Source organism: Nanorana parkeri, unplaced genomic scaffold (assembly GCF_000935625.1).
Source record: "Nanorana parkeri isolate BGI_ZX_2015 unplaced genomic scaffold, ASM93562v1 scaffold1248, whole genome shotgun sequence".
Classification (NCBI taxonomy): domain Eukaryota; kingdom Metazoa; phylum Chordata; class Amphibia; order Anura; family Dicroglossidae; genus Nanorana; species Nanorana parkeri.
In genome coordinates this window covers 433,157-445,321 of record NW_017307516.1, presented here as the reverse complement: position 1 = coordinate 445,321, position 12,165 = coordinate 433,157, and the positions used below count along the sequence as shown (strand labels likewise).

The 12,165-nt window shown below is 47.4% G+C and overlaps 1 protein-coding gene across 1 annotated transcript in view; it reads right to left on the bottom strand.

Moving 5' to 3' along the window:
- The window catches only part of PDIA4 (protein disulfide isomerase family A member 4), a gene marked incomplete at its 5' end in the record, with an annotated part of 106,898 nt that overhangs the window by 29,606 nt on the left and 65,127 nt on the right, over positions 1–12,165 (bottom strand). Inside the window, one exon of the mRNA XM_018568805.1 lies at positions 408–559. Coding sequence (XP_018424307.1) covers positions 408–559 — 152 coding nt within the window. The remainder of the gene's footprint in view (positions 1–407; positions 560–12,165) is intronic.

Below are 12,165 nucleotides of genomic sequence, written 5' to 3'. Positions count from 1 at the left end.
TGCACTTATAAAACCGATATGACAAAATGTTTTCAATGGTATATTTATTAGACCTAAAGGGAGCAAAAACAGGAGAGCAGTTGAGTTTATATACACACACAATAAAATCACAGCAGAAATGGGCATACAACTTATTGTTGCGAGTCATTCCTGGGCCAGTATCTTAGCCCAAAAAATACTCTCCCTGTATGATCCCTGCAGTTAACATGAAAATACATCTCATATAAGGGAGACCTTTAAAAGTGCCAAGAATACTACTGCACCATGCCATATTAATATATGGCAAGTGTAGGAGGTCATTAGCAGTAATGGTGCTCAATTAAAAAACAATAATCAAAAGTGCAACTGTGTTATTTAATTTTCACAAACCTTTGATAATTATTCCAAAAGATAAACAGTAAACTTACCTGGATCATAAAACTGTACATTTTCGGCTCGTATTTTGATTGAAATCGTTCAGGGTGCATGACAACTATTTGTCCAGCTGGCACTTTAAGAAAGTTTGCAACGTCTGTGCTGAAGGTATGATACAACTTAAAGTCCTCCCTTAGAGCATTAGCTGAAATATACAAGGAAAAAAATAATCTACAATGCTGAAAAGCAGAATGTCTCCGTTTGCTGGGATACTCATGGTGCTTATGACTGCCATTCTTAGATGACGTAGTCAGCAGAGGCTACTTTTTTCTAATATATCTAATATACCCAGATGTCCATTGAAAGGTAAGAAACATCCTGCAAGAGGCAAAATAATGTTTTTCTCTGCTGTTTTGGGTCTAGCATGTGTAATGATTCATGTGTCAGCGTATGAGAGGAGGATATGTTATGTTGAAATAGTAAATTTATCACCTAATTTTATTTAGCTTTAATCATCTGCTGGAAATCATGACCCCTGACCTACTCAGTTTGAACACTAAATTACAGGCAGCCTGTCTCACCCACTGAACACCTCTCGGTTACACTTTGGTAAGTTCTTCCAAATCTGAACAGGTCTTTAGTATGTGAGCCTTTCACTTCCCTATCAAACCACGGTCAGGGCTAGGTAGTGCCCTTACTGCAAAAATGTATATTAAAAATATAAAAGATAAATTTTAACCAACAAAATGTTTACAAATAATAAAAAAAAAACAAAAAAAAAAACACAGGAAGTCTGGTCTCTGACCCTCCGGCATGTTTCCCATTCCCCCCAGCTGGTGCTGGGCATGGGAGAAAAAAAAGAGAGGGGATGGAGGTGTACAGGGTTGGTGACAGGGTGAGTTCACATGGTGTAAAAGACGAGCTGCTTGGGTTGGCGGTGGTGGTGCAGCAGCAGACACCTTGGACGTAGACACATTTTGGGGAGCTGCTGGTATGAGACCATACAAGGTCAATCATCTTATGCTGCATCTCTAATATCTACCACGGGGCACCTTCATCATTCAAGGCACCAAAAACATTGCAAAGTGGTAGCGCTAATTTTTCGCTTTGCATCTCCTCCATACATTTGTTCATGGTGTTGTCTAGATCCTCCTTAGGGGAGTTGCCCACATCTGGAGGTCGAAGGACACAGTGTTGGTTGTCTGGGCGAGGTTCCACCACAGATGGTCCAGCTTCTTCCTCCAAGGTGGCAACATTTGAGGAGTGCTGGATTCATCAGATGGAAGGAGATTGCGGCATTTTTTTTTTTTGGAGAGATGTAATTCTCCAAACTGTCTGGAAGCAAGCATATCCGAATAATGAAGCCACCAAGCAGGTAGATTCAACAACTATAAGTACTTTTCTGTGGTTGTTCTTGCAGTTGCAGATTATCGCTTCACTTACATCGATGTAGGGTGATTTGGAAGCAGTATTGACACCTCTATTTTCAATTGGGGATGTCCCGATACCATTTTTTCAAGGCCAAGTACTTTCCCTCAGGCACTGGCCAATACCAATTACCAATACTTTTTCTTAAAGGTGACATTTTTTTCTAAAACAATACAGACTAATGATTTTAGGGCAGTTTGTCACCAGTGCTGCGCCCAGATCTCCCCAGGCTGCATGTGGGTCTTTCTAGGGCTCTGCGGGCAGGTGCCGTGCTGAAAGGGTAGGTGGGGAGCTGAATGGGGAAGGTGACGATCTTGTGCTGGCTCCAGGGCTGTATGTGTAGTGTGGGACTGTCCGGAGCTGTGCCTGTGCCGCAGGGAGGAGATGTGGGACTGGGCAGGCACTGACAAAGACGGCTACTGCCAGGTCCCCAGCAGGCTGCCCAACTTTCCCACAAGCGCGGGACTTAAGAAAATGGCCTGGAAACACAGAATCTGCATACCCTTATGTGTTTGTGGGCGATGATGCATTCAGCCTAGCTAAGCATCTTATGTAGCTTTATTCAAAAAGGGGATTAAGCTATGCAAGGCAGATCTTTACCTATCAGGTGAGCTGTGTGCGTCTCATGGTTGAGTGCATGTTCAGGATCCTGGCCAACAAATGGCATATCCTTCACATGGGCATGCAGGTAACTCCAGCAAATGCAACAAATGTGATCAAGGCCTGTTGTGTTCTTTACAACTTTGTCAGGGAGAGAGACTTCCATTATTTTGAGGACATACTGCACCATACCCTTAAACAGGTTGAATGGAGTGTTGCTGGGGGAATGTGTCCTCTCTTACTAATCATGTTAACCTAGCCAAATACTTTCCAACAACTGCAGGAACGTTTTGTCTAACTTTAACTCTAATTGTGTGATTAGTTGGCAGAGTTTCAATTTCTGTTAGTAGTAGTAAGCTTCTGTGATGTTAATGTATTGAAATTACATTTTCCATAATGTTGGATGTTATATTACCGCTTTGACTAATAAAATACATTTGGAGAATACTTGTTTTTTCTGTGTAAACACAATATTACTTTGAAGAATTCAGCATGCACTTAATTGGGAACGCAAACTATTGGTTAGTCTGCAAAACTTCTTGGGGTTGCTAGGACATAAACAGACACTCCCTCAAAACATCTACATGTAGTGCCTCCTGCATAGTGCGACAGTGTCCGGGCTTTGTGACACCATATATGGGTTAGCACAAATAGCAATGCATACCCACATGCACCTGTGCACAGCCATTGACTTGCTGGCTGTATGATGCAGTGTTTACAAGCTAGGAAATTTGAAACATTTTGGGGGGACATGTACAGGCAAATTTACAAGTTGGCGGCGGGTCTGTTTGATGCTACACGGAAGTGTTGTCGTTTGTTGTTTTCTACTGCACGTGAGTTTTACGATTTTTAAATAAACATATCATGGCTTGCTGCACAATGAGGAGTTTTGTTTAATCCGTATGATTACGTGGACATCGGTGTTGTACGTTCGAGAAGAGACGCTGAGATTCATCTGGCATATCAGTGTTTTTTGGCTGTTAGTTCACAGCCAAATGTATGCGGTGAGTGCGTACTCTTAAGGGGGTGTCTGTGTGGCACAAGGAGATCAAATGATTTATTGACAGATCACCTTTGGACTATATATATTTTTGCACATACGGAATATCTTTCACCTATGGACAGTTTAACTTATCACTATGGTGTGAAATGAACTTTTTTAAATTGGTTTTGCACATAATTTATGCACTATTGATTTTTAATATTTCACTGTGTGAAGATAGATATTTATTTATTCATCATGGTATAAACTATTTATGTACTTTGACACAATATTGCACAATTTTTCACAGTATTGAACTCATCACTGCATTTGTTTATTGATTTCGCCCTGCAAATGATAGCTGGGCGGAGCCAGCCATGATCTCATGGCTGGCTCCGCCCAGTTGTAATGACAGATCAGCGTCTCCAAATGGCCTGGGGACGCTGAACTGTCACGAAACAATAACTGGGTGGAGCAGGCCGTGAGGTCATAACCAGCTCCGCCCAGTTATTAATTGACCGCAACCTGCTAGAATGTTACTATTTAAATTTTTCGTATTTTTTTGCGACTATTTTCATTGATTTTCTATTCTGCTTGGTACCATGCCGGTATTGAGTAGAACAGCCTAGCAAAATGCTGCATTCAGCTATTCACTCACTGCCGTTCTGTCCCTATGTGAATAGGGGCGAACGGCAGCGAGTGAGAGCTGCCGGAGCTTCGGCTGAGGCGATCCAGATGTTGGATCGGCTGAGTTGAAGTCCTTCTGCACTTCGGCTCAGTCGAACGTGCAGAGCATGTTCGGCTGAGCGAAGTGCATCTGAAGGCAGCCAAAGTACGGCTGAAATCAAAGCAGGGGAATGCAGAGTCACAGCAGTCACTCCTCCCTGCTGGTGCCAGCTGCAGCGCTCTGTGTCCCCTCTCTGCCTCTGCCGATACAGGCGGGGAGAGCAGCGGAGATTGAAAGGGACACAGAGCGCTGCAGCAGGCACCAGTGGGGAGGAGAACAGGGAGCAGAGTGGCAGTGGCTTCAACTAATCGAAAATCAATAAATCGATAATGAGAATCATTGCCGATTCTCATTATCGATCATAATCGATTAGTTGTCTCAGCCCTAAATACATTTGTGAACATATACCTTTACACCTAGTGTCTTATTAGTTACTGCGGTAATTACAGCACTGGGTTGGTCGCCCTGACCCTAAAAACAACAGATGAGTTGGTTGAGGGTGTTGAAAGCTTTATCAGGACACAGATAACTCCTGGCCATTTTGTCCACCTCTGCACTGCACTGGAAGCCCACCATCGCCTGTGAAACCCAAGACTCTGTCTACCTATCCGAGACTGAAGTCTGCTCCCAGTGTCACACTGCTGAGGCTACGGAACGCTCCCAACCCCACCTAAACTGTTGGAGAGCCAAGGTCACGATGCCGACTTTTGTCCAAGATGGGGGCAGCCTATGGACTGCAGCCTGACCAGAAGCCCCTCCGTGAGAGTTCAATCAATGTGTACCAGCAACTGTGACCGGCCAGGCTGTGTGGTAAAAATTGCTTGGAAGTCATCCCTGGTAAACCGTAGAGACCTGCAAAGCAATAGCATTGGGGTTGTCTGCATCCATGGCAACAATCAAAAGGTACCCTACAGCCCTGGTGTCCCTGAAAATGGCTGTTGGGAACTGACCCATGAAGTGGCTGGAGTCTCCAGCTTACTGCATAAAGTGGTCCTTGTAAGAAAATTCCCTTTTTTCCTCTGTGAGATAACCAGTAGGCAGTCAAATGTAGAGACCCCAGTGGAGAACCCACCAGAAGTGTAGTGGTGTTAAAAGTGCAGTCCCCCGACAGTCACCAGGGTTAATATTGTGAATGATAGGTCTGTTTTAGACTGCGCTAGGTTTTTTTTTTTTTTTTACTGCCAGGAGTAAAAATGTGGAATTCCCTTCCATAATCAGTAGTATCTGCTGATAGATGAGTTTCTTGGTTCACTAAACATACAAGGATATGGGAACTACTAGAGCCAAATATTTCCAGACACACACAGAGCTGTAGCCAACTCCTTTTGCACCCGAGGCAAGAACAGAAAATTGTGCCCTTTCCAACAGGCATGTGTCGTTTTTTTGTTAATGTTATTTACTGTTGGAGGGGGGGGGGGCTTCTGGAAATTTTAGGGGTCTAAACAGACTCGTAACATTTCCCTTTGAAATAGAAAAAGAAATTGGAGGACACAAAGACCTCAATCTATAATTATGCAGCCCTGTTATAAATGAATGGAAAGCACTCAGTACAGGGGCTTCCCATTCATTCAGAAACTGGAGATGGTAAATATTTTACTATCATCCAATTATGAATGGATAGAAGCCTCTGTACTGAGTACTACTACCCATTCAGAAACTCATGAATGAACAGGAAGTGATGTAACCTCCTGTTCATTCATAACTGGGGACACATAGTACTATGCGTCCCCAGTTATTTACAAGCACTGGAGTGATCACTCCAGTGTTTGTGCTGCATACAGAGGATCACTAAATTACAGATATTTACCGATCCTCCACTCTCCATCCTGAGCCGCTCGGCCATGCAAAGGGGGCGGCATGGCCTGCAGCTTCTCCTCAGATTCCCACTGCTCTCCCCTGCCTCATTTCTTTTCGGATCCCAGCGGCAGAGGCCGCGGGGATCCAAAAGGTAAATTAAGTGCTGAAACCGGCGAGGGGTGGGGGGCTGGGTGGAGGAGGGAGCGCTGTCACTTCAGGATGGCCGAGCGGTGAGGAGAGAGAGCTGCCAGATGTCAGATCCTGGCCGAGCAGCTCTCTCTCTCCCCTCAACACTCAGCCATCCTGGATAAAAAATCCCTCCTCTGCCCCTCCCCGGCTTCAGGGCTCCATTTGCTCAGATCCCCACCGCCTCTGCCCATACAGGCAGGGGAGAGCAGCAGGGATCCGAGGAGAAGATGCAGGATGTGCCGCTCCTATGCTCCTTGCTGCCCCGAGGGCGAGCTGTGTTGGCCGACTGGTGCTCTTGTTGCCATGGCACCATGTTGGCCCTGGCTGCGCCCCCTCACAGCTGTGCCCAAAGAGAGTGCCTCAGTTGACTCGCCCTCCCTACAGACACACAGACAGACAGAGACACACAGACAGACAGACAGAGACACACAGAGAGACAGAGACACACAGACAGACAGAGACCCACAGACAGACAGAGACACACAGACAGACAGAGACCCACAGACAGACAGAGACACACAGACAGACAGAGACCCACAGACAGACAGAGACACACAGACAGACAGAGACCCACAGACAGACAGAGACACACAGACAGACAGAGACCCACAGACAGACAGAGACACACAGACAGACAGAGACCCACAGACAGACAGAGACACACAGACAGACAGAGACCCACAGACAGACAGAGACACACAGACAGACAGAGACCCACAGACAGACAGAGACACACAGACAGACAGAGACCCACAGACAGACAGAGACACACAGACAGACAGAGACCCACAGACAGACAGAGACACACAGACAGACAGAGACCCACAGACAGACAGAGACACACAGACAGACAGAGACCCACAGACAGACAGAGACACACAGACAGACAGAGACCCACAGACAGACAGAGACACACAGACAGACAGAGACCCACAGACAGACAGAGACACACAGACAGACAGAGACCCACAGACAGACAGAGACACACAGACAGACAGAGACCCACAGACAGACAGAGACACACAGACAGACAGAGACCCACAGACAGACAGAGACACACAGACAGACAGAGACCCACAGACAGACAGAGACACACAGACAGACAGAGACCCACAGACAGACAGAGACACACAGACAGACAGAGACCCACAGACAGACAGAGACACACAGACAGACAGAGACCCACAGACAGACAGAGACACACAGACAGACAGAGACCCACAGACAGACAGAGACACACAGACAGACAGAGACCCACAGACAGACAGAGACACACAGACAGACAGAGACCCACAGACAGACAGAGACACACAGACAGACAGAGACCCACAGACAGACAGAGACACACAGACAGACAGAGACAGACAGAGACACACAGAGACAGACAGAGACCACACAGACAGACAGAGACCACACAGACAGACAGAGACACACAGACAGACAGAGACACACAGACAGACAGAGACACACACACAGACAGAGACACACAGACAGACAGAGACACACAGACAGAGACACACAGACAGACAGACAGAGACACAGACAGACAGACAGAGACACAGACAGACAGACAGAGACACACAGACAGACAGACAGAGACACACAGACACACAGACAGACAGACAGACACACAGAGACACACAGACAGACAGACACACAGACAGACAGAGACAGACAGAGACACACAGACAGACAGAGACAGACAGAGACACACAGACAGACAGAGACAGACAGAGACACACAGACAGACAGAGACAGACAGAGACACACAGACAGACAGAGACAGACAGAGACACACAGACAGACAGAGACAGACAGAGACACACAGACAGACAGAGACAGACAGAGACACACAGACAGACAGAGACAGACAGAGACACACAGACAGACAGAGACAGACAGAGACACACAGACAGACAGAGACAGACAGAGACACACAGACAGACAGAGACAGACAGAGACACACAGACAGACAGAGACAGACAGAGACACACAGACAGACAGAGACAGACAGAGACACACAGACAGACAGAGACAGACAGAGACACACAGACAGACAGAGACAGACAGAGACACACAGACAGACAGAGACAGACAGAGACACACAGACAGACAGAGACAGACAGAGACACACAGACAGACAGAGACAGACAGAGACACACAGACAGACAGAGACAGACAGAGACACACAGACAGACAGAGACAGACAGAGACACACAGACAGACAGAGACAGACAGAGACACACAGACAGACAGAGACAGACAGAGACACACAGACAGACAGAGACAGACAGAGACACACAGACAGACAGAGACAGACAGAGACACACAGACAGACAGAGACAGACAGAGACACACAGACAGACAGAGACAGACAGAGACACACAGACAGACAGAGACAGACAGAGACACACAGACAGACAGAGACAGACAGAGACACACAGACAGACAGAGACAGACAGAGACACACAGACAGACAGAGACAGACAGAGACACACAGACAGACAGAGACAGACAGAGACACACAGACAGACAGAGACAGACAGAGACACACAGACAGACAGAGACAGACAGAGACACACAGACAGACAGAGACAGACAGAGACACACAGACAGACAGAGACAGACAGAGACACACAGACAGACAGAGACAGACAGAGACACACAGACAGACAGAGACAGACAGAGACACACAGACAGACAGAGACAGACAGAGACACACAGACAGACAGAGACAGACAGAGACACACAGACAGACAGAGACAGACAGAGACACACAGACAGACAGAGACAGACAGAGACACACAGACAGACAGAGACAGACAGAGACACACAGACAGACAGAGACAGACAGAGACACACAGACAGACAGAGACAGACAGAGACACACAGACAGACAGAGACAGACAGAGACACACAGACAGACAGAGACAGACAGAGACACACAGACAGACAGAGACAGACAGAGACACACAGACAGACAGAGACAGACAGAGACACACAGACAGACAGAGACAGACAGAGACACACAGACAGACAGAGACAGACAGAGACACACAGACAGACAGAGACAGACAGAGACACACAGACAGACAGAGACAGACAGAGACACACAGACAGACAGAGACAGACAGAGACACACAGACAGACAGAGACAGACAGAGACACACAGACAGACAGAGACAGACAGAGACACACAGACAGACAGAGACAGACAGAGACACACAGACAGACAGAGACAGACAGAGACACACAGACAGACAGAGACAGACAGAGACACACAGACAGACAGAGACAGACAGAGACACACAGACAGACAGAGACAGACAGAGACACACAGACAGACAGAGACAGACAGAGACACACAGACAGACAGAGACAGACAGAGACACACAGACAGACAGAGACAGACAGAGACACACAGACAGACAGAGACAGACAGAGACACACAGACAGACAGAGACAGACAGAGACACACAGACAGACAGAGACAGACAGAGACACACAGACAGACAGAGACAGACAGAGACACACAGACAGACAGAGACAGACAGAGACACACAGACAGACAGAGACAGACAGAGACACACAGACAGACAGAGACAGACAGAGACACACAGACAGACAGAGACAGACAGAGACACACAGACAGACAGAGACAGACAGAGACACACAGACAGACAGAGACAGACAGAGACACACAGACAGACAGAGACAGACAGAGACACACAGACAGACAGAGACAGACAGAGACACACAGACAGACAGAGACAGACAGAGACACACAGACAGACAGAGACAGACAGAGACACACAGACAGACAGAGACAGACAGAGACACACAGACAGACAGAGACAGACAGAGACACACAGACAGACAGAGACAGACAGAGACACACAGACAGACAGAGACAGACAGAGACACACAGACAGACAGAGACAGACAGAGACACACAGACAGACAGAGACAGACAGAGACACACAGACAGACAGAGACAGACAGAGACACACAGACAGACAGAGACAGACAGAGACACACAGACAGACAGAGACAGACAGAGACACACAGACAGACAGAGACAGACAGAGACACACAGACAGACAGAGACAGACAGAGACACACAGACAGACAGAGACAGACAGAGACACACAGACAGACAGAGACAGACAGAGACACACAGACAGACAGAGACAGACAGAGACACACAGACAGACAGAGACAGACAGAGACACACAGACAGACAGAGACAGACAGAGACACACAGACAGACAGAGACAGACAGAGACACACAGACAGACAGAGACAGACAGAGACACACAGACAGACAGAGACAGACAGAGACACACAGACAGACAGAGACAGACAGAGACACACAGACAGACAGAGACAGACAGAGACACACAGACAGACAGAGACAGACAGAGACACACAGACAGACAGAGACAGACAGAGACACACAGACAGACAGAGACAGACAGAGACACACAGACAGACAGAGACAGACAGAGACACACAGACAGACAGAGACAGACAGAGACACACAGACAGACAGAGACAGACAGAGACACACAGACAGACAGAGACAGACAGAGACACACAGACAGACAGAGACAGACAGAGACACACAGACAGACAGAGACAGACAGAGACACACAGACAGACAGAGACAGACAGAGACACACAGACAGACAGAGACAGACAGAGACACACAGACAGACAGAGACAGACAGAGACACACAGACAGACAGAGACAGACAGAGACACACAGACAGACAGAGACAGACAGAGACACACAGACAGACAGAGACAGACAGAGACACACAGACAGACAGAGACAGACAGAGACACACAGACAGACAGAGACAGACAGAGACACACAGACAGACAGAGACAGACAGAGACACACAGACAGACAGAGACAGACAGAGACACACAGACAGACAGAGACAGACAGAGACACACAGACAGACAGAGACAGACAGAGACACACAGACAGACAGAGACAGACAGAGACACACAGACAGACAGAGACAGACAGAGACACACAGACAGACAGAGACAGACAGAGACACACAGACAGACAGAGACAGACAGAGACACACAGACAGACAGAGACAGACAGAGACACACAGACAGACAGAGACAGACAGAGACACACAGACAGACAGAGACAGACAGAGACACACAGACAGACAGAGACAGACAGAGACACACAGACAGACAGAGACAGACAGAGACACACAGACAGACAGAGACAGACAGAGACACACAGACAGACAGAGACAGACAGAGACACACAGACAGACAGAGACAGACAGAGACACACAGACAGACAGAGACAGACAGAGACACACAGACAGACAGAGACAGACAGAGACACACAGACAGACAGAGACAGACAGAGACACACAGACAGACAGAGACAGACAGAGACACACAGACAGACAGAGACAGACAGAGACACACAGACAGACAGAGACAGACAGAGACACACAGACAGACAGAGACAGACAGAGACACACAGACAGACAGAGACAGACAGAGACACACAGACAGACAGAGACAGACAGAGACACACAGACAGACAGAGACAGACAGAGACACACAGACAGACAGAGACAGACAGAGACACACAGACAGACAGAGACACACAGAGACACACAGACAGACAGAGACACGTTGAATTAGAGGGCCTTTGTCTTTATTCAACCTTACCTACTATGTTACGTTTACGCCCCACCCTTCTGCACACGGCACAGAAAAGGTAGAGATGTTGGAAGTAAAAATGTTTAATACTGACACTTTTCTTCTAAGTTTCTCTGGGAAAAACAGAAGAGCAATAGGCCCCCCTGATGCTCCTCCCCTGTGGAATTTGGGGGTGTCCAGAGAAATGTTGGTACGGCAGTTAAAATGATCCAACTCTCCAGAAAACTTCAGAAAGTCAAGGAGAAAAATGGGCTTCCCCTAAGTACCTCTTGTACCATGTGGCCAAAAATAAACAGGGAAGCATTTGATCAACATTTGGTGCCCTGTACCCAGTGGCAGACCTAAGGAACAAAAAGGGCCCTGGTGCAAGATCCCCCCCCCC